Here is a 24,547-nt window from a genome sequence, read left to right on the forward strand (position 1 = left end):
TCAGGCTTTTACATCTTCATTTTGTTTATTGGGCTTCATAATTCAATGTAATGCCTGAGAATCAAACCCATACCATCAAAACCTTGAGTATCATCAAACACCCTGAGGCACTTAGACTTACTAATCCATTCTTTTCTTCATGCATTTGTATCTTCTCTTTGTTTATTGGAATTTAAAATTCCAATAATAAGGACGCAGAACACAATGCGCTGTTTAAAAAAAAAAGGCGTGAGCATCAAACCCAAAATATCAAAACCTTGAGTAGTCTTTAATCACTATGAGCTATGTAAACATGCTGATACATACTTGTATTCAGGCTTTTGACTCTTCACTTCAAGACTTCAAGATTCTGCACAATGCCTGAGAATCAAACCCATAATATCAAAACCCAGAGTAGTCTTGAATCACTATGAGCTTAGTCTTGAGCTAACATAGACATGCTACAGATTCTTGTCTTTGGGTTTTGTATCTTCTCTTTATTTGACTGCCAACATCTTAGTACTATTAATTGGATTTGAAAATTCATTGGCTTTCCTGAAAGTCAAACGCATAATTTCAAGTCGTCAAGACCCCTTGATCCACATAGATGCATTCTTGTAATCAACCTGTTGAGTCTTCACTTGTTTGTTGGACTTCCAGTGCATCCAGAAAGTATTCACGGTGCTTCACTTTTTCCACATTTTATGTTATAGCCTTATTACCTCTGCCAATGAAGTTGGAGGAGGTTGCGTTTTTGCCACTGTTTATTTGTTTGTGAATAGACTGCAGCCCACAGTTTTTCATGTATCGTTATAAAATTTTTTACTGAAGATTCATATCCTGATAGGCAAGAACTGATTCAAAGTCAGGAAAAATCTTGGAAAATTGGAAAAATCCCTATCTTTATCATTGAACGAATTTTCAAAAATTCACAACTGTCAAAAAAGATCAAATATTTGAAAGTGTTATGTAGGATGGTATCCTTCATCAACTGATAAAGTTTGATCCAGATCTGATCCAGATTACAGATTTTGTGACCATTTAAATTTAACATTGAAAACCTCGTTACCTCCGCCAAGGAGGTTATGTTTTCGGTCGCATTTGTTTGTTTGTTTGTCTGTTTGTCAGCAGGATAACTCAAAAAGTTTTGAACGGATTTTGATTAAATTTTGTGGAGTGGTTGGAAATGACAAGAGGAACAAGTGATTAAATTTTAGTGGTGATCCGGATCACGATCCGGATCCCGATGCTAACGCGTTAGCATGTCTATGGCGTTTTCAATGTTAAAAGTTAGCATTAAGCAGTTGCAGCTGTCATCACGTTCGGGTGCATTTGTTTTTACCTCTGCCAAGGAGGTTATCAAATTGTAATATTTCTTACATTTATTTTTGTTTATATGGGTGATTCTTAGACTACGGGCACTTATTATGTCCTTTGATCATATTGTATGAAAAACAGCAAAAAGGGGAAATTTCACACTTTTATAGTTATCTTTACAATGAAAGTGTGTTAAGAAATTTGTTTTGTAGTCTGTGATGACTTTTTCACCTTTTTTCAGCATCATTATATGCAAATATTGCCGTTTTGTGCTTGTCCCACACCCAGACTTTTGATCTTCAATGATAAAAATGAATGATAAACATTTTTTCTAATGTTTTAAAATATCTCAATAAAATATCAGTAAAATAATCAAAACATAATTGGGGTATTCAATGTCATACAACTGTTGTGATTTTTTTAAACAAAATGTAGTTGTCCCACACTATTGCCGTAATTTCCACCACAACACTAATGTCCCTTTAAACAGTTTGTATGAAAGATTGTTTGGGTAGTTTCTATGGAGATAAACAGTGACATCAGAGCACATGTATATAGCGCCAAATCACAACAAACAGTTGCCCCAAGGCGCTTTATATTGTAAGGCAATGGTGTGGTGGAAATTACATTTACAAGGCCAATAGTGCCTGTAGTTAAAGAATCACCCATATATTAATAATCTAATGAATATTATATACAATTTTAGAGAAAGAGACAAAAAGAAATAGATCACTGTGCCAAGGAGGGAATCTCTTTAGGGTCAGTGACCCTATGGCCTTGTTTAGAGAAGTGTTTCATAAATGTTAAAAAATTCATATATTTGCAGTTTAGCTGAATAAGAAATTGAATTTTGTCTCTTATTTGTTTTTGTCTATAACATGCAATATCAATATCAGTGCTCAGATGACAGTAGCTTCTGGGAAAGGTGCAAGTTGCAATAAACTGTGATGCCAAATGCTAAGGATACATGCTATCCAGTCACAGCAGATGAAACTTTTTACTACTGAGCAAACATCATTGTTAGACTTTTTTAGGTTCAATGATTCCACGGCATGTAGATGTTATGGAGTCAGTGACCCCATAGCCTTGGCGGAGGTTTGCACTCTCTGAGTGCTTCTAGTTTATTGTATACCAGCGCGTTACTCATGGGAATCCACGGGCTCTAGATTGGGTAGTGTTCATAAAGTAGGTAGCTGACATTTTTCAAGGGTGGTAATAAATTATGCAAATTCAGTTTCTATAATGAGTTGGAATGGTGTATAAGTCCAGAATGTTTTTAGAACCTTAGACCAGAAGTTTTTAGAAGTCACCCCTTTTATTTCCTGTTAATTACATATTTTTTATGTTAATTTACTGTCTTAACATGTTAATGAATTGTTTAGGTTGTTGTTATCATCATATATTATACACTATTAATATTATCATTGTTATTATTTTATTATTCTATTTTGCCATTTGATTTTTAAATGGACCACAATGGAAATACGTCTTTGCACTGTCTTGTGTCATCCATGTATTTTTTTTTTATGTATTTACAATTATGTTATGTACTTACATTAAATTTACTAAAATTACTTAAATTTACATATTGTCCATAGCGCCATGCAATGTGACGTTGGTGCACGTTTAGGCATGGGTTTGGTTCAAACCTCCAGCCCTCCCACACTTGGTCCCTTTAAAGGGTGGGTTTTCAATTCACAGCATCCATTCAAGATGTCATATTTTTTAAACACAGTCCAAAAAAATACACTCCTGCACAGTCCAGCCTGTGTGTGCATCCATGTGCTCACAGGCTGCAGTTCACCTGTGTTCCAGAGTTGTTAAATGTGCTTCTCACTGACTTTATTTCTTCCACGGCTCACCGGTGATCCAACTTTTGTGTTCCTCCGTTATTGTCTCCAAAATCGCTCTTTTGTGGGCTCGCATTCTGTGTCAATGCTCATCTTGAGTGCCAGTCATTGTGTCAGTGTGCACACATAGCAGAGCTTATTTGATCCATTATAACAAGATGTTAAATCTAACATAAACATACTTTTACAGCTGCTTATAAAGAAGGAATGGACATGCAACTGTTTTACCAAGCTATTACAATATAAACATTACAAATACTTACCTTTTACACTGTTCCAAATACATTCTCCACCTCAGCCCATGAGAGAGAGGAAAAAAAAAGGGTCCAGATGAAACAGTCCTCTGTGATTCCAGAAGCAATTAGAGGTGTTTTCAACTACTAAGCTCTGACAGAAAATGATTAATCCCCTACAAAAATAATTATTTTATATCCAGCGTAAGGCGCACAAAGCAGTGGGATTGTCACGACAAAATGAGAGGGCAGAGCCAAAATAGCCTGTCCTGTCCTCATAGGTGCTTGGAAAATGGGCTTTTAACAGCCTCGTCCTCACCACAACCATGCCTCTAAAATCCTTGTTTGTACCTCGTACACAAACTGCCCCACGCTGTTGTTGCTAAATATTTAACTTCTTCAAATTCGCGCCATGGTCAGAGATGAGCCTTGTTAGCTGAATATTCTGCCTCCAAGAGCCTCTCAGAGCCACTACTCTCCCACGATTGTTGAAAAACTGGACTCATACCAAAAAAACTTGCTATGTGGCTCATTATTCATCCTTGACTAGTCGGTGGGACTTTTCACTCATGGTAACAGCAACATGACACTTAACCTACTCATGGTAACAGCAACCTGACAGTTAAGTAAACTGACTAAACCACTGAACTACAAAAACACAATAAATCAATAACACCAACAACACTCTTAAACTAACATGAACCACAATAACACTGATGGTGCATTGTAGCACAATGTCCATTGTTCAGTGTTGTTAGCTAATTTTGATAATTTCTCCAAAAATATTAGTCCTATCAACTTTGATTTCACAGTGTTCATCTTCGACCCAAAATACATAAGCATACCAAATGGCAAATATCAGCTCTGTCCAGTTTCTCTGTGCTCAAACATGATATTCATTCTTACTTTCAGTCTGTGTTATACAAAACAACCTCAAAAATAGATATGAGTCACTTTTTTTTTAATGCAAAAGCAACACTCATTGGTGTGAGCAACTTCCATGTCCTTCAGGGACCCCCCCGCACCCCCACCCCAGGAAGAAACAAAACAAAATACGAGAATAGTTTCAGGGATTTTATTCTTTAGCGTAGAAACACTGTACATAAATTACTTTCTCTGAGAATAATATTGATGTACTGATAAGTGGAATTTTTCAACCTTCAAAATAAAAGAAACAAGTAAAATCAGTCAGCTTTTCTTAATTGTCTCTGGAACAAAAAACTGATTGGTAGCATATGTTACGCTTTTTGTACATTTCTCTTTTTTTCGTTTTAAATGATTAAAAGTTTGCTTCCCTTGTAAACACACATACACACAAAAAACTCCTCTGACAGAGTACAGAATCCCACAATCAAGGAGAAAACATCCACATCAATGTTTGATCTATTACTGTTACTTATTAAAGTCACTGAAGGTGATGCATTGTCCCTTTTTAAAGAAGAAAACAAAATAGAGAAGCAACAATTAGTTACTACTCACAACGACCCTGCTGCACCCCCCCACCCCCCGCCCAAAAGCCATGACAGCGTGTTTCTATTGCAAGCAAAACTACTACCTTTGACCAGTAAAAGCACACGTTCTATGCATTATGTCCATTTTGCAGAAGTGAAGCGACTCCGGGGCTTACACGGCACCAGTGTTCTACAGAATCAGAGAGCCCACTGGGTCCATAAAGAGTACATACACAGTCTGCACAGTCTCCCTGCTGCTTTACAGTTGGACCATTTCTACCATTAATGTCTGCAGGATTTGATCAGATTGCAGTGCCAGAAAGCAATAAAAACCAAACACAACTCAGATGTTTTGGGTTTTGTGTAGTTAAGGTCATGGTCCGTTGGTGGAGGTGGTGGTGTTGTAGTAGTAGTAGTTATAGTGGTATATGTAGTAGTATGTAAACACTTTTCTTCATTTTTATATCCCCTTTTTGTCTGAAGCAAATGCAAGTTCATATATAAAACAACAAAACAAAAACCCAACAGAAAATCAATCTTAAATTTTCCGTTGTACAAATAGTCTGTTTTTTTTTTTTTGTGCCCGTCTCTCTTAGAGTCCGTGACAGTTCCATTCAGTGTCTTTAGCCACAGAAAATAGAAGATCCAGCAGACATGTCCAGGGACGGGTCACGTTCAGACCTGTTGAGGATCCGGAGAAGGTTTTTCTTTTGTTGACTGCTCGGACAATTTAGAACTGCCTAAATGCTTGTGATGGCTGTTGAACTGCTCAGTTAGTATTTTTAACATACTTCCCCCTGTTGCCACACTTACAGCTCACATCATATAGCACTCAGGTAAGCCCCGCCTACCAGAGAGAGGGAGGGTCAAGCGTGCAGGTAGTTCAAAAAAAGCAGGAGAAGGACAGAAGTAAAGAAATAACAAAAAGGCATTAGTCAAAACCTGAACATTTTCTGTCAGCTCATGTCGATCGTTACAGCCGTGGACTGTTTAGTGTCTGTCGCACATCAGTCTGTTAATCTGACTTCGGGATAAAAAGGCAGACATTGGGGCTTTTCAGTGGCGGTTTTTAGCCTCGAGACAGTTCAGCCTGACATCCATTTTGTGTTTTGTTAGAAGAGAATCTGTTAGTCTTTTCAAAGTCTCTGACAGTCACTGGTGGTAGAAAAGTGACAATGCCGTGTTACCTCTTCCCTATCTCGCTCTGCCGTAGGAACTGAATGTTGTTAGCGCTGTCGGCTAGCTCAGGGTACTGCTCTATGGACAAGACGTAATAGCCGTCATAACCCAAAACCTTCCCGCTACTCAACAGCTGCCTTTTCTCTCCCTCCGTCCACAGCCGAACTCCTTCCTCCCCATCTCGTACTCGCTGCTGTTCCCGGGCCCAGGCGCTTGACAGCGCCCTCTGTCTTGCCTGCTCCAGGATGCGTGCCTTTTCTTCGTCCAGTGTTGTCCCATAGCGCACATGGAGAGCCAGAGCGCCATATTGTAGTTCCACATCTGCAAAGCGCCGTGTTCGCCCATTCATCACCGTTGTAGACTGGGACACTGTGATATTAACGCCATTTTCCAGTGATTTACGGCCTGAGGTGAGCCGAAGTGCACTGAGGTCATTCTCCGGCAGGCTGGTCTTGATGAAGTAGTGTGTGTCTCTTCCCTCAACAGTGAAATGTAGGTCTTCTAGGTAAAAGGCGTTGTTTAAGACTGCTGCGACTTTGATGCAGTCCTCGTTGGCGATGTTGAGAGCATTGGTCACCACGCGGCCTTGGATCACTGCGAGCATCACACCCTTCCCAATGAGCGATTTGACAGTGGCGAACCACAACCAAGGCTTGGCATGATCTGAATGGCGCCGGCTGAGCTGAATTTCCGGCATGCGCTCAAACGACATGAAGGCTTGAGACTGGCGAGTCACCTCCTGCTGCACACCTGAGATAGACTGAGAGAGAAAAGACAAGTTACATTTTCTGTGCTGCCATTATGGGTGAGAATTGATAAGGTTTTGTTGATACTGATGCTATTATCAAGTCCTGAAGCTGCACAGATTTTCCTTGTTGCTAGATGCAGAGTTTGGCATCACGTCTGATGTCATGATACATGGGTTCCTGTCAGGAAAACACAGTAGCTTTGAGAGGAACTGATCAGATCTGGAGCGTCGAATTTCAGATGGATTAAGAAATTTGGAGCTGGTTCTTGATTCCGCTCCTGAATCAAACCTGCATTTAAGCCTGTGGTTTGGGATCTGGCAGAAGGTTGCTAAGTGAGTGACAGTGGTATCAGATGTGTGTTGGCTGTCATCATCCCAGAGCTCCAATAATACATTTCCAGGGAATATTTTGTGACCAGTGTAAGCAGTCCGAACTTTAATCCCCAGAAAATGTCTTTGGAGGGATTTGTGAGGCCACCACAGTTACCTTTCCTGCTCATGACATGTTTGGAGGAGAACTCCCTAATGTGGGAGGCTGCACTGGTTGAACTGTCAGCATGCCAACTTCTCAACATTATTGGGAAAGTCTGAGCAAAAATTTACTAGTCGTCTATTGTGTGTAAACTCAACAATACATGGTGAGCACTTCATAATGACTTGTGACTTCCCATTAATAACAGACTCTAACACCTTTGCTGCAGACCATAGATTAGTTGCAGCATTTGACCTGCACAGTCCTGGTCAGAATTATTGGCACCCCTGAATTTTAAGCAAATAATTTAAAATATGTTCAGAAATTAAAGCAAAAGAACCAATTTTATGTAAGCAGACTATTTAATAAAATGTCCAAATTTATTGAATAACAACATCAGGACATCTACTGATAAATCTGAAGGAGTTACGGGTGTCTGGGGCTATAATTGGGGAAACTGCATGGTGCAACTTTTCTGTTGCATCACCAGTTACCCAGCTTCATGGTGGAGTGGGATGGAGAAGGATTTTCTTAAAACAAGGGGTGAAATTTCAGCTACAGTTTGCCAGAAAAGGAGACTCCAGCCTAGATGTGATGTTTCCTTTATTCTTAAGCGTTCCACTCCAAAATGTGCACAGTTTCTTCAATCAGAGGCACAGAAGCAAATAGGTCTTGGTGGCTTCCCTCACTAGTCTGCTCAGTTGCTTAGTTTTTGAGAAACGGTTGAGAGAGTTTCACTGTACAGCACCAGACTGCTTGTATTTTTTAACAGTTGATGTCAATGAAGTCAGACATATCCATTGACTTGAAAATGTTCATCTATCCAAGAAAACTGGCTGTCAAAGTGATGATTTTCTGTAAATGCATTAAGACAAACAAGATATTTTCACATGTAGATTTTAAATCTGTAGTTTTGATTTCACTGTATCAAATCAAATCAAATCAATTTTATTTATATAGCGCCAAATCACAACAAACAGTTGCCCCAAGGCGCTTTATATTGTAAGGCAAAGCCATACAATAATTACGGAAAAACCCCAACGGTCAAAACGACCCCCTGTGAGCAAGCACTTGGCAACAGTGGGAAGGAAAAACTCCCTTTTAACAGGAAGAAACCTCCAGCAGAACCAGGCTCAGGGAGGGGCAGTCTTCTGCTGGGACTGGATGGGGCTGAGGGAGAGAACCAGGAAAAAGACATGCTGTGGAGGGGAGCAGAGATCAATCACTAATGATTAAATGCAGAGTGGTGCATACAGAGCAAAAAGAGAAAGAAACACTCAGTGCATCATGGGAACCCCCCAGCAGTCTAAGTCTATAGCAGCATAACTAAGGGATGGTTCAGGGTCACCTGATCCAGCCCTAACTATAAGCTTTAGTAAAAAGGAAAGTTTTAAGCCTAATCTTAAAAGTAGAGAGGGTGTCTGTCTCCCTGATCTGAATTGGGAGCTGGTTCAACAGGAGAGGAGCCTGAAAGCTGAAGGCTCTGCCTCCCATTCTACTCTTACAAACCCTAGGAACTACAAGTAAGCCTGCAGTCTGAGAGCGAAGCGCTCTATTGGGGTGATATGGTACTATGAGGTCCCTAAGATAAGATGGGACCTGATTATTCAAAACCTTATGAGTAAGAAGAAGAATTTTAAATTCTATTCTAGAATTAACAGGAAGCCAATGAAGAAAGGCCAATATGGGTGAGATATGCTCTCTCCTTCTAGTCCCTGTCAGTACTCTAGCTGCAGCATTTTGAATTAACTGAAGGCTTTTCAGGGAACTTTTAGGACAACCTGATAATAATGAATTACAATAGTCCGGCCTAGAGGAAATAAATGCATGAATTAGTTTTTCAGCATCACTCTGAGACAAGACCTTTCTAATTTTAGAGATATTGCGCAAATGCAAAAAAGCAGTCCTACATATTTGTTTAATATGCGCACTGAATGACATATCCTGATCAAAAATGACTCCAAAATTTCTCACAGTATTACTAGAGGTCAGGGTAATGCCATCCAGAGTAAGGATCTGGTTAGAGGTCATGTTTCTAAGATTTGTGGGGCCAAGTACAATAACTTCAGTTTTATCTGAGTTTAAAAGCAGGAAATTAGAGGTCATCCATGTCTTTATGTCTGTAAGACAATCCTGCAGTTTAGCTAATTGGTGTGTGTCCTCTGGCTTCATGGATAGATAAAGCTGGGTATCATCTGCGTAACAATGAAAATTTAAGCAATGCTGTCTAATAATACTGCCTAAGGGAAGCATGTATAAAGTGAATAAAATTGGTCCTAGCACAGAACCTTGTGGAACTCCATAATTAACCTTAGTCTGTGAAGAAGATTCCCCATTTACATGAACAAATTGTAATCTATTAGATAAATATGATTCAAACCACCGCAGCGCAGTGCCTTTAATACCTATGGCATGCTCTAATCTCTGTAATAAAATTTTATGGTCAACAGTATCAAAAGCAGCACTGAGGTCTAACAGAACAATCAATCAATTTTTTTTTTATTTATTTATATAGCGCCAAATCACAACAAACAGTTGCCCCAAGGCGCTTTATATTGTAAGGCAAGGCCATACAATAATTATGTAAAACCCCAACGGTCAAAACGACCCCCTGTGAGCAAGCACTTGGCTACAGTGGGAAGGAAAAACTCCCTTTTAACAGGAAGAAACCTCCAGCAGAACCAGGCTCAGGGAGGGGCAGTCTTCTGCTGGGACTGGTTGGGGCTGAGGGAGAACAAGCACAGAGATGAGTCCACTGTCTGAGGCCATAAGAAGGTCATTTGTAACCTTCACTAATGCTGTTTCTGTACTATGATGAATTCTAAAACCTGACTGAAACTCTTCAAATAGACCATTCCTCTGTAGATGATCAGTTACCTGTTTTACAACTACCCTTTCAAGAACTTTTGAGAGAAAAGGAAGGTTGGAGATTGGCCTATAATTAGCTAAGATAGCTGGGTCAAGTGATGGCTTTTTAAGTAATGGTTTAATTACTGCCACCTTAAAAGCCTGTGGTACATAGCCAACTAATAAAGATAGATTGATCATATTTAAGATCGAAGCATTAATTAATGGTAGGGCTTCCTTGAGCAGCCTGGTAGGAATGGGGTCTAATAGACATGTTGATGGTTTAGAGGAAGTAACTAATGAAAATAACTCAGACAGAACAATCGGACAGAAAGAGTCTAACCAAATACCGGCATCACTGAAAGCAGCCAAAGATAACGATATGTCTTCGGGATGGTTATGAGTAATTTTTTCTCTAATAGTTAGAATTTTATTAGCAAAGAAAGTCATGAAGTCATTACTTGTTAAAGTTAAAGGAATACTCGGCTCAATAGAGCTCTGACTCTTTGTCAGCCTGGCTACAGTGCTGAAAAGAAACCTGGGGTTGTTCTTATTTTCGTCAATTAGTGATGAGTAGTAAGATGTCCTAGCTTTACGGAGGGCTTTTTTATAGAGCAACAGACTCTTTTTCCAGGCTACATGAAGATCTTCTAAATTAGTGAGACGCCATTTCCCATAAGCTGCGAGTTTGTGAGTTATACCGCGGAGTCAGGCACTTCTGATTTAAAGCTCTCTTTTTCAGAGGAGCTACAGCATCCAAAGTTGTCTTCAATGAGGATGTAAAACTATTGACGAGATACTCTATCTCACTTACAGAGTTTAGATAGCTACTCTGCACTGTGTTGGTATATGGCATTAGAGAACATAAAGAAGGAATCATATCCTTAAACCTAGTTACAGCGCTTTCTGAAAGACTTCTAGCGTAATGAAACTTATTCCCCACTGCTGGGTAGTCCATCAGAGTAAATGTAAATGTTATTAAGAAATGATCAGACAGAAGGGAGTTTTCAGGGAATACTGTTAAGTCTTCAATTTCCATACCATAAGTCAGAACAAGATCTAAGATATGATTAAAGTGGTGGGTGGACTCATTTACATTTTGAGCAAAGCCAATTGAGTCTAATAATAGATTAAATGCAGTGTTGAGGCTGTCATTCTCAGCATCTGTGTGGATGTTAAAATCGCCCATTATAATTATCTTATCTGAGCTAAGCACTAAGTCAGACAAAAGGTCTGAAAATTCACAGAGAAACTCACAGTAACGACCAGGTGGACGATAGATAATAACAAATAAAACTGGTTTTTGGGACTTCCAATTTGGATGGACAAGACTAAGAGTCAAGCTTTCAAATGAATTAAAGCTCTGTCTGGGTTTTTGATTAATTAATAAGCTGGAATGGAAGATTGCTGCTAATCCTCCCCCTCGGCCCGTGTTACAAGCGTTCTGGCAGTTAGTGTGACTCGGGGGTGTTGACTCATTTAAACTAACATATTCATCCTGCTGTAACCAGGTTTCTGTAAGGCAGAATAAATCAATATGTTGATCAATTATTATATCATTTACTAACAGGGACTTAGAAGAGAGAGATCTAATGTTTAATAGACCACATTTAACTGTTTTAGTCTGTGGTGCAGGTGAAGGTGTTATATTATTTTTTCTTTTTGAATTTTTATGCTTAAATAGATTTTTACTGGTTATTGGTGGTCTGGGAGCAGGCACCGTCTCTACGGGGATGGGGTAATGAGGGGATGGCAGGGGGAGAGAAGCTGCAGAGACGTGTGTAAGACTACAACTCTGCTTCCTGGTCCCAACCCTGGATAGTCACGGTTTGGAGGATTTAAGAAAATTGGCCAGATTTCTAGAAATGAGAGCTGCTCCATCCAAAGTGGGATGGATGCCGTCTCTCCTAACAAGACCAGGTTTTCCCCAGAAGCTTTGCCAATTATCTATGAAGCCCACCTCATTTTTTGGACACCACTCAGACAGCCAGCAATTCAAGGAGAACATGCGGCTAAACATGTCACTCCCGGTCCGATTGAAAGCATTTTGTTATTCTTCAATAACTTAGGACATTTTCTGAATATAATTATACTAAACTGGGTCATGCACGTTGTTCTACACTGAGGAATACAATTATAAGACTAAATGCTGGATTCAGAGTCCAGAGTACTGAATGCTGTGCTGTTTTTGCAGGAGGAAATATTTTTTTTGGTACAGTGTTATACCTTTTTTAAGATTCTCTTTAAAATTGCAGAATTTTAGATTCAATTGCACAGCAGCAGAAAATCTTCAACCGCTTATCCAGGATCGGGTCATGAGGGCAACAGCTTTAGCAGGGGACCCGATCCTGGATAAGCGGTTGAAGATTTTCTGCTTCTCTGCCCTCAAATCGTTAGGTCCATATGTATTTGGACAGTGACCGTTTTTACCACGTAAGCATCGAAGACAAAAAATAATCAGGAATTTTTCCTCCTTGTTTAATCAATAATCCAAGGTTTGTGTTTAACTGTTATAACATTGAGTTTGACAAAGGTCAAAGGTCATGTTAGCGTTTAATAGGGGCTATAGACACACCTTTAACAATACCTTAAAATAGCCATTCTGACTATCTCCCTCAAATCTTGCGACATCTGTGTGATAAAACTGCACCTTTCAGAGTGGCCTTTTATTGTGGACAGTCTAAGGCACACCTGTGCACTAATCATGGTGTCTAATCAGCATCTTGGTATGGCACACCTGTGAGGTGGGATGGATTAACTCAGCAAAGGAGAAGTGCTCACTATCACAGATTTAGACTGGTTTGTGAACAATATTTGAGGGAAATGGTGATATTGTGTATGTGGAAAAAGTTTTAGATCTTTGAGTTCATCTCATACAAAATGGGAGCAAAACCAAAAGTGTTGCGTTTATATTTTTGTTGAGTGTATATATATATATATATATATATATATATATATGAACACTGAGCCCAGATTTTGTCCTTTGCCTGTGACCTTGACTTCTAACAACTTTTTCTTAAAATCAAATCATTCTGTCCTTGTTTTACTCCTTATAAGTTTGGTTCAGATTGGATCAAAAGTCTTAATTATTTTTTCTACACAAGGGTGAAAACAACACCCTCTGCATGTTGTAAATACGACTGTGTGTAATACTGATGTTGACTTAAATTGTGGGTACGTCCATACTAATTTTAACTCCACAAAGTCTAACCTTTGCTGTGTGTAAATTAAATACACATTGGAATGTGTATTTAATTTTTTAATAAGGAAATTCTGCTTCCACAACCTGATAGAGAACCCACTGAAAAGACTGACCACTGATATTTGTCTTTGTCAGACTATAGAATAAGCAGAATAAGCTTAGTTATGCACACCATCATTTTGGCTTTTAAATTTTTAATAATGATGTTGAGATTACATTTCACTGTGAGTTTAAAGGGCATCATTTTAGAAATTGTAATATAAAAAACTGTTTTTTTATGTCATAAGAATTCAAACATGTAAAAGTGCAAGCGTGCACAAACCTTTTCACATCACTGTATCTGTAAACTAAAACAGGACCAAAAGTCTTTTTATCCAAACCCAGTAAAGTGTGTGTGTGTGTGTGTGTGTGTGTGTGTGTATGCACAAACTCAGCAGATCAACAGAAACTTCCTGGTGAGAGAAACCATGACAAAAGTACAGATTCACACTTCTGATGACAGTCAGTCAAGGTTTTCACCCTTCCTGTGTGATTCATCTTATTTTGTCCAAACTTCTCTTTAAATCTTCCTCACATCTGTTTTTTATTTATGTGTGTCCGCAGTGAGGTGTTTTGTTTTCAGGATGAAGAGATTTTTGCCGTTTGTTGTTCACAGCACCACCGTAAAGTCAGTGAGTCTAAGAGAAGAAGGACTCAGAGTTTTGAGCTGGAAGAGATGCAAAGACGCAGTTTCACTGGATGGCTCTTATTTTCTTCTCTCATTTCCTCTCGTCATATTCGCTCCATTTCCTTCTGCATTTTCCTCTTTCCTCTCCACTTCCTCCTCATCTTTTACATATATGAATATATCAACATCTTTCTTGTTTTCTTGTGCTTTGATTTCTTCTTTGCTCCCAGTTTCTTGTTTATGAAATTTTTTATGAAGCATGCATAATTGTGTTCATATATATTTTTGTTTTGTTGACGTCTGTGCATGAAGGCTCATGTCAATCATTTTCAAACTTAAATACCAACATCTGATATGCTTTAAGGTCTCTGTTTAAAAAAAAGTAGTTATTATCCATTTCTACTGTGCAGAAATTAAGGTCGACCCAGATTTTGTGCGCTATCTGAGCGTTACTCGTATATTAACAGGTTTCTGCTTTGGTTAATCACGTGAAGCTTGAAAGGAACTGACATGTTGAGGAGAAGCAGGTCATTGGCTTGGAGTTTGATGGTGTTGTACTATTTTTGGGATTGTTTGTGATCGGTTTGGACCCGATAGTCAATCAGTGTTATATCATGGGCCCGGTTTCATAAAGCAGTCTAACCTTGTTTAGTCGACTAAACTCTCTGAGTTGATACATTTTTTTGCTTAATCTTTTGATTGAGTCATTGCAGTTTCGTGTTAGCTGACTGAAGTTTTTAGAGGAGACAGAGGAGGCTAATCTTATTTTAGTCAACAAAACTTCAGTGTCTTACCTCAAAAATTAGTGGCTATCATGGAGCAGGGACGAAGGAAAGCCCTACGGCGGGAGCGGGTGTTCCCGGGACCGGAATAATTCATTGAAAATGTTTCCGGACGCCGAGGTTCAGCAGCGATATCGCTTCCATTCGCCTCCGCCATGGTTGTAGCAGATGATATTCCAGAAGTAAACAAAATCCAACCCAGTAGTAAACAAAACTCGCATTGGAGGTGTGTCTTGGCAGTGGCACTCCTGGGCATCGACTAACATAAAACGGCTAATCTACAAGTTTAGCCATCGATGTGAAACGATTAGACAGCTAATGTTGGGCGACTAACCTTAGTTGACTCAGTAAATTTAACAGAGTAAAAGATTAGACCGCTTTATGAAACCAGGCACTGATGTTAACATCTGAGTAATTTGTGCTGCCCAGAATTTATGTATTGCTGCTGGATTCTTGCTGCTGTCCACCACTGTGATGGTGGCTGGTTGTTTTTCTGTGACCTTGCAGTGGTCACCTCTCAGGTACACCAGCCACTGAGTCTAAGCCTCCTGTGATGCCTCTTTGTACCACATGTCCCCCCTCCACAATTACTTGGTTCCAGCTCTGGGTGGATTTGAATGACTGGTTCTTTGACAAAGAGACAGTTTGTCCAATAGGGAATCACAATCTCGTTTGGACCTCTGCGTGATATTGCTGTATTTGACCACTTCTGAGGACAGCCTGCACAAACACAACATCACTTCTAACAGAAAATTGGTGAACTGTTTTTTTTTTCCATCTTCAATCACAGAAGCAATCGCGAAATGTGCCGTTTTTTTCGGTTCCCAGTGGAGACAGGAAGACAAGGCAAATGGGAGAGGTTGTCTCATTAAGTTTTAGCCTACACACCTTGACAGAGTAGCTGTGGGCTCACGCCTGCACAACCGCCTTGATATGTTTGAGCTCCGGGTCATAAACAAACTGCAAATCATGTCGTGTAATTTGCCCAAATGTTTCTGATGGGGACAGATGAGGGCTGTCTCCAGAAGTACAATTATGCTCCTTCGTTTAACCTCTTTAGCGCCCACCCTCAAACGAGACTGCAGTACCCAATTCTCTTTTCTTGTCTCTCTCTTCACCCTGGCTGCATGCCTTTGCTTGGCAATCTACCCAACACGTCTTCAACCGGGACTTTTCATCCTACCATTCTGCACTGCTTGGAGCTGGTTAACATATTTGTGGGCCTTTTTGATTTTATCTTCCAACCTTCTTCTCATGAGGCTTCTAAGTTCTTAAGAACAAACATTTCCATATGGTTTTTGTAGCAGTGGCATAGACCAGCTCAGAGGTCTCTGTTATGATGCAGCAGGGTTGTGGTAACATCCACAAGAAGACCATGTGATGCAAAGTTACTGTGTCCATCATTTAATGTTTCTGCTGTAACCCTTGATATGACTAGTTGTTTTCCATCGTCTGTAGTGGGCGTAGGATGTGAAAATCTGGCTTTGGTGACTGACATTTATGTCAGATTTGAAAACAAAAACCAACATGGACAAGACACTCCAGCTGAAAGGGATCCATAGACAATCAGAAGTTGAAGAAAATAGACTTTTGCAATTCAAAACCGTCAGTAGTACAACAAAAATCAATACTGTATTATTTTTAAAGAGGCTTTCCTAAAATACAGCCACAGTTCTGTTACCAGAACACAGCTGATCCTGGCTGTGTGGTATTGGTGTTTGATGCTGGTGTGTTTGCAATGCAAATAAATGTTCTGAAGTTCTAGTTTTTTAATGTTGAGTTCAGTATGATAATCAGTCTTTGCTTTAGCAGAAGTACTTTTGAACCCTCCATTTCCCCTGGACTTCACAGCTCACTCTCAAAACTGAGAATTCACAGGGAACTAACTCGACTACAACAGACGGATGAATGTGTCTCCTACAAAACAACCTCTAAGTTTAACCATGATTACATTTAATTTTTACGTCTTACTTTTGTAAGTGCTGTAGACAGTAGCATTTTATGCTGCTTCACAACAGAGACTTGGTTTTGAGCTGAATTTTCAATGCATGATTTAGATCAGGAATTCAGCAGTAAGCTGTCTGTAAATTGTAACCTTTTGACCTTTTTATTTGTTGAATTTAGTGTAAAGATACATACAGGCAGGTCGTCCCACAATTGGCTCTTTTTCATCTCCAGTGACGGCTGCGTCAGGTCAAACTTTGGAATGGGGAATCCTGGAATAGCGTTGTGGAGGTGGAATCCAAACGTAACCAACCAGATGTTGATATCTAGACAGAATGAGAACCATAAATGAACAAAACCAGTGTGTGGAGGTCAACTGGTGCAAATATAACACACATTACAAAACTCATAACATAAATGTGATGTGTTAGAGATGTTTGTTATGCTATAATTATATTTCAGTATCATCATCAAATACAAATTATTTTGGAAACTTTAATGCGCATATGTCGCTGTTTATTTTCAAATATAATGTAATTATATGACCTTAGTAGGTGACTGTCTGTGCAAATTTTGACAGTTTACAGCACTGGTGTTCTAAAGGATAAGGTGCATACTACACAACACATATTTTCTTTCCACTGTCTATCAAAATGAGCCCCCAAAAATTATTTTATTATTATTATTATTATTATTTATTATCATCTACATCATTAAAGGCAGAATAAGTTGAGAAACCTTGGCAATTCCAACTGTGGCCACCCGGGGGGGGGACATCATACATAAGTTCACTTCATGAAGACCTTGGATCAGTTGGGCAGGGGGAGGCATTGGGTTGTTTGAATTCTTACTCTTGTTGGGTGCCATTTCAATTCCATTCTGGCCTTGTGAACTGTAGTGAATGTAAAAACTCCACACGGTCTTCATGGACTGCGGTCAAATTTGTTGCGCCTTGCACAAGTGTGAGGTTGGATCACAGAGCTGTATATGAGAACTAGAGAGAGCAGTCGCGCTGAGATGCATGCGCACATAATTTGACAGCCTGTTTACTGTTATATGTAATACAGTAACACCAATGTTGCCCATATATCTTGTCAAGAAACAGCTGGAAAATGCCGGAAAGCTGCACATGTTTGCAATGACACAACCGGAGGAAGAAGTGAGACATCTCCTTCCTTAAGTAAGTATTTTGGGGTATTTTTATTACTTTTTCTGTGACTTTTGGATGATAAACTGGTGGATCTTGCAGAATGTCATGCCTGTGCAATGCATGAAGATGAAGTTGTATACCACGTATATACGATATTGCTTGGCAGTGCCTGGAATGAAATGTGACTCATGAATAATCATCTGCAAAAGAATTGATTACTGGATTTTTACTGTAACTTCTGAAGGGCCTATGCCCAATCTGAGGATTTAGAAACTACCTGGAATGGAATTTTACTCAAACCTGACTTAATTCAGTACGATAACAAAATGGATTTACCATGTGAAATTAATTCATGCGGCCTGTGTGCCCAGTCTGGATTGTATCGTGATATTGCACCTTGTTATTTCTGCAAAATTTGGAAGCTGGAACATATCGGATCCATGTAAACTTTCAACACTAATATTTCGGAATGTGTGGCTGTCGGGGTAAGTTTAATATTTTCCTTACATAATTTAATGTAGATTAATTTTACTGGCTCAATATCTAGGTAAGAACGATATTTTAACACGTATTGTGCAAGCTTTTTTCTGTGTGTGTTCACTCACGTATTTACTTCCGCATTGAAAATGCACACAAAAACATTTCACATCCGGGTACTTTGTCAATATTTTGCCCGGTTGGTAAATGACGTCTCTCTCTCTCCATGACAGCACATTTGCGTCACGTACGTAGCATTGCGACTGTGTTGTCTCGTTCTTATATACGGCTCTGTGGGTTGGACTCAGCGACACAGGTCAAGGTAAGTATGACCACTGTTTTCTTATTTATAATTTAAGGGCAGTGTCACCTCTAAAGGCAATGCTCGCATCCAGGAGCTCCAATTAGAACCATTGCTCAGGATTTAGTTTAAGTGGTTCATGGCACGATAATGATGTCTTTCAGTGGTTATATTAATATTTTGAATGAGAAGTAGCACCAGATGTATCCCCAACTGATCTGGGAACACCTTTGCTTTAATTGCTGGCAAGAGGGTCTATACTGGGACATCTGTGATCCCGACCAGATAACAAATAACAAAATTCTGTACATGATGACAGCAGATTGGTTTTCTCCGGAAAGACACTGCTGTTACCTGTGACATATTCTTTGACCTGGTGAATCTTGCTGATGGGGTTGTTGCCTCTGAACATGTAGAGATTGAAGGGCTGGGGGTGTTTACCTACGCGGGTCCACATGCTAATATCAGGAGTGGTCCACCTTAACGACAAATGAGCAGATGTGAGAAAGCTTTAGTGGCATCTGCTAATGAGGATTGAAGGGCTGAGACAGGCAGAAATGAAGATGTGCAACCCCCCCCGTGCATGTCAGCAGCTCTTCTGCTGACTTACTGACCCTCTGTATGTTAACTGAATGGCTAAACTGACAGAAGGCCCACCTCCCAGCAGGAATGTCGTAGTCTCTGTCACCGAAATGCAGCAGTCGTGTCAGCGGATCATACAGGCCTCCATGGAAACCAATTACCAGCACAAAGTCTGGGTTGGAATCAAAATAAACCTCACCATATGCCGTGTAGTGCACCTGTACAAACATACACACAGAGAGAGAACGAGTAAGTGTGTGTAATGACTGAAATACACAACGCAATTAAACAGTTTCTTAATTGAGTTTGAACGCACATACCTGTTTAAGTAAGAGTCCGTTGTTGCTGAAGACGGCCAATGGGGTCCCGGTGTTATCACATGCAATATAAAACTCCTCTCCGCTGCTAATTTCCATCGCAAACACATGGCCCTGTGCAACAATAAACATTATCACCTGAGTGGAACAACTATTATGATGATGCTTCTTATTCTTGCCGCTGTAATTTAGAAATACTCTCCACAAGTAATAACACAAAGATGATGAAGAATTATACTGCTTTTGAATTATTGTGGATCTTAACTCTGCTTCACTTTCATTAACTGTAGTTATCACAATAAAACGAGCCCATCTCTGGCTCACGTTGTGCTGCACATTCCTAGGAACAGTGCGTTTCAAATGGCAATGTACAAGATTTCTTTTATTTTTCTACTGAGCATTTTAAATGAAATTTAAACATGAAGTTCAAAAGCAACTCACAAACAACCACAGGTGAGCTACGGTGGGCAAGAGAGGACACAATACTTCCCAAACAAGGTACTACTAACAAATACAGTAAACACACACACACACACACACACACACACACAAAAATAAACATCTGCTTCAGTTCAACAACAGGTAGTTGCAATGCTTGCCAACATAGAGGATACAAATACAGTATAACATGCAGCACATATAACAGTTTGACAACGTGTCTGCTGCAAGTTCACAACACGCATCACATCCAAAAATGTAGAAAGCTCAACAACACAACAGAGGTACTTGCAACACAAAAAGAGGTTCCTGCCTGGAGAACTTTAACTGACTTCTACTGTTCAATGCATTTCAAATAAAATAATAAAAATATAGCTATCTTAAGAGTAAAGTTATCAATCAAGTGAATACATACGTTTACTGCTGATCAGGTAGCTAAAGAATGAAGCACCATGATTCATTAAACTTAAAATTTCTTGTGTTGTTGGTACAGTACTTCTGTTGTGTTTTGGAGCTCTGTGTTTGTGTGTGCATCGTGTGAATTTGCAGCAGGTATGTTATCAAACTAAGTCCTTGCATGTACTGTAGGTTATATGTGTTTGTGTTTCTTGTGTTTGATGTTTTTGATGCAACTACCTGTTGTAGATGTTCACTGTCTGGCACGTGCACAAAAAATACTCCAGAAGTTGCTCACATGGAATGCCTTGGGGTACAAAGCGTTCAGTGAGCAGTTCTCGGACATGCATGCTCCGCGTGAAGCTACACGGACATGGCTGAATCTATGGATAACATTGCAGCAAATGTCTGTGACTTGCCCCCAGAAGGTTGGAAAGTCTATTTAATGTGCTGCAGATGTGACAATTGGAACAATAAGATCTTTCTGATTGGTAACACACGCTTCACACTATACTGTCACAATACTTTGCCTTCCAAGCTGATGGCGGAAGTGGCACTTCACACTTAGTTGGGTGAGATTTTTGCACCACTGAGCATGCGTATTCAGTTTATAACATCAGCGTATTCATGCAGGTGTTTATTTATTTATTGTATTTGCTTGGGTTGTTTTAATTTGGAGGTGTTGTGGCCTGTATCAGCCACCGCAGTGAGCAAAGGAACATGAAGCCTTCATGTCAGATGTGTTCTTCATGTTGATTATGAGCTGATACCAGCTTTAAATCTGTATTATCATGTCCAACTGCAAACAAAGAAATGTTAAGGGAAATACAGTCATGCTTTAATATGTATTTTATTTAAAACGCTGAATGAGTCAATAGTTTTTCATGTCACTTGTCAAGGGATTAGGTAGATTTTTTTCTTAATTTTACGTGTTGTCCAGTAGGTGGCAGCAGAGCTGTGTTATTTACTTATTTCAGTTGTTAATGATGAAGCATAAAATTGTTTTGGTATGTGTGAAAGTACAGGTGCCAACAAAACCTGGAAGTCACCAAGGGATAAACAGTTAAACCGGGGAGTGGACGCCTCAGCAGAAATTCCGACTCCGTTCACATTTCTGAGCTTTGTGAATCTTTAAATTACGTGCACCAGCACTGATGGACATCATTAGAATAACGCTTGTTCTAAAGGCAGTTTTAGAACACAGTATTCTGAATGTGTGCAGTCAGCATTTTTAATCCTGTTGTTCCTGCGGCATATTTCTTTGACATTTGCATAGCCGAGGTAATTATTGAAACCAGTTAAAATCATCAAGATTGATGCACACTAATGGGCCAGCAACACTGGAATTAAAAGGTTGTCTCCTGCAGAAAGAGGTTGCACCAGTTCAATGGCTCCTTACATTTTTCTTATTACCAGATAATATGCCTTAAAAAGTACAGACCTACTATTTAATTTATAAACAAAAGTAAAAATTTGGTTAAGAAGACAGCTGGTATTTGAGGGATGAACGATCAACTCAGACGCAAACTAAAAGAGTTGATGGAAGAATGTCTGTGCATTAGAAATTTTTAAATTATCTAAAAAGCCAGTCAATCTGATTATTAATCCCTTGAAATAATTTTACAAATTCTGAAATCGGAGTAGTAAATGTCATGAAGCGTCACCATTTCATTATTCCTATAAGAACTGAAAAGCAACAGAAGTAAAAACATGCCAATATGACAGGCTTGGTTCACATTTTTTTTTAAAATTAATTAATAAAATAGCAATAAATTGAACATTTAATTAATTTCCTTAACTTTTGCATTTAAAGTACACCTTTTTAAAATGTTTACTGTATTTCTTTGCTCAAAGCAGAGTCCGACCTGAGTAATTGACTATTCAGAAATTTGCTTGTGAAGATAATAGTTGGATTTTAATTTTGAAAGTCAGATATTTGCATTTTGTTTTAAATACTAAATATTGGCTGTCAGTGAAGGCCACCCGCAAAATGCATTTTGTCAGCACATTTTTATTGGTCTGCTTAAGGTATACAGTTTAATTTCCCAGTAAAAATCAGGAAAAATAGTGAGAATCTCATCTTGGTCGCCTGACATTGATCATTCACAGCAGTGAAGGTGATGCTTACTTTGGCCAATGGAAGGCAAAAGACTGAAGATCTCCTCTGACTGTAATTACTTCATTAATTATTTAAGCGATGATAAGACAATGGCAGTGTGCCAGATACACAATCTGCAACTGGCAGCACCTTGAGTATAAAGTCACCTGAATGCCGTAAGCAGTTAAAGTCTGATAAAGATTCATAAAAAAAGTTTTGTCATTTACATTCCAAGTTGTACACAAATAATAATAATAATTAGGGGTGATCAGCTTTCCAAGCCCAATCAGTTAGCACCAATATCAGCATTTGTGAAAGGACCACTTACCTGCAAGTCGTAGTAGAACGATGTGATCTCGGAGCTGGAGTGGTTGTAGACATGGGTGATCCTGGTCGGGTAGTTTAGGTCGGCGTAGAAGAACTGCAGATGTTGTCCGAGGCTGTTCCTAGATGCCACTCGGCGACCCAGACCATCGTAACGGTACTGGATGGTCCAGCTAGCTGCCTTGCTGTAGACACGAACTAGAAGACCTGCAGAAGAAATGACAGGAAAGATGCAGAGTAAGTTAAACAAGGTGTATAGTACACCATATGCTAATCTGTACCAAGACAGAATCGAAAATCACTCTGCTGGAAGTGCACTACAACCGAAACTGAAAGTTTGGCTATAGAAGTGGTTTGCAACATTAACACGCATTTGTGCTTCAGTTGATGCAGTGTGTGTGTGTGTGTGTGTGTGTGTGTGTGTGTGTGTGTGTGTGTGTGTGTGTGTGTGTGTGTGTGCAGAATGTGGAACCACTTTACTGTTTTTTTACTTAACGGCTCAATTATTTATTGTGGGAACTTTTGTCACGCTGCTAAATCCTTTCCTCCACCATTATTAGAATATTTTTAAACTAAGGACTCACTGTGGAGGCTGAGAAGTAATTTATTATGAAGTCATCTCTTTCCACAGTCTCTCTCTGTGCCTCCATACTTTCTACTTTATGCCACATTTGACTGCTACACTGACTCTACCACAGTTTCAAACTTTACTGAATAAATCATTTGGAATTTAAATGAATCCTGGTAGAAGTTCCTGCAGAACACGCGGTGTTAATTCCCACCTTTAGAGTTGTATTCAAATATCTCAGCTCCTCGCTGTCTCAGGAAGCCGTCTTCATCCAGCCGGTACTGAACATCTCCCAGACGAGTGATTCTGTCCCTCAGGTCGTAACGTAGAGGGGTTAACCGCCCGCTGTTCCAAGGAGTCAGCAAGTGCAGGTTTCCATTCAGGTCATAGTTATACCTGAAAGGTGATCACATGTACATCAAGGTATCAAGGTGTCTTTATTATCCCCAATGGGGCAATCTGTTGTGCAGCCAACAGATAGGACACATAGTACTGGTAGTAATCACCAAAGAATAAAAAAATTCAAAAGCCAAGTATCATTCACTTGGCTTTTGATGTTAGTTTGGAGGCAGGTCAACTGTAATGATGCTTATTCACATGTAATAATATGTATATGTCACGGACATGAACGAGCGTCAGCATCTCACCATGTCATTTAGGCCCTTCAGACTTTTTTTTTTTGAGTAAATGCTTCAGGGGAACATTAGCATGGCTAAAACCTTTCAGCTTCTGTGGGGGCAGAGACCCCCCAGACCCTCCGCCTTTTTAAGCATTTTTCTTTTTTGCCTTTCAGCTTCAGGGGGGCTCCACCCCACAAACCCCCTAATTGCAGCCCTCTTAACCCGCTGCCACTTTAAGCATTTTTTATGTAGATGTAAATTAATATTCAAACTTTTCAGCTAGCTGATAGTAGGGCTGTACAATATGGTCAAATTACTGTATCTCAGTATTGTCATATCACTATGATATACGATATGACCATGATTTCACACAAAGTGCAGCAAGAGTGAAAATTAAACATTCTTAAACAAAACAGTAATAATACCACACTCATTTTGCACACATCATAAGGTTAGCATACTGTGCCCTCCAAAAGTATTGGAACACTTGGTATTTCACACATTTAAATTTGTTTATGCCATTTCAATTACAAAAAGTATAAAGAATAAAAAAATTCAAAAATTATCTTCCTCAAACTCAAACTGAAAGCAAATCTCTAAAACCT

At 39.4% G+C, this 24,547-nt stretch overlaps 1 protein-coding gene across 11 annotated transcripts in view; it reads right to left on the reverse strand.

Annotated features, from left to right (window-relative positions):
* Positions 1 to 4,435: 4,435 nt before the first annotated feature.
* The window catches only part of LOC117525661 (teneurin-3), a 564,186-nt gene continuing 544,074 nt past the window's right edge, over positions 4,436 to 24,547 (reverse strand). For all 11 annotated transcript variants that reach the window (XM_034187585.1, XM_034187583.1, XM_034187580.1 and 8 more), the window contains 7 exons: positions 23,537 to 23,718; positions 22,759 to 22,961; positions 19,502 to 19,612; positions 19,257 to 19,399; positions 18,954 to 19,078; positions 16,867 to 16,997; positions 4,436 to 6,769 (listed from right to left, as the gene is read on the reverse strand). In XM_034187585.1, coding sequence (XP_034043476.1) covers positions 6,014 to 6,769; positions 16,867 to 16,997; positions 18,954 to 19,078; positions 19,257 to 19,399; positions 19,502 to 19,612; positions 22,759 to 22,961; positions 23,537 to 23,718 — 1,651 coding nt within the window. In that variant the 3' untranslated portion in view covers positions 4,436 to 6,013. The remainder of the gene's footprint in view (positions 6,770 to 16,866; positions 16,998 to 18,953; positions 19,079 to 19,256; positions 19,400 to 19,501; positions 19,613 to 22,758; positions 22,962 to 23,536; positions 23,719 to 24,547) is intronic.

This window comes from Thalassophryne amazonica, chromosome 15, assembly GCF_902500255.1.
Source record: "Thalassophryne amazonica chromosome 15, fThaAma1.1, whole genome shotgun sequence".
NCBI lineage: Eukaryota > Metazoa > Chordata > Actinopteri > Batrachoidiformes > Batrachoididae > Thalassophryne > Thalassophryne amazonica.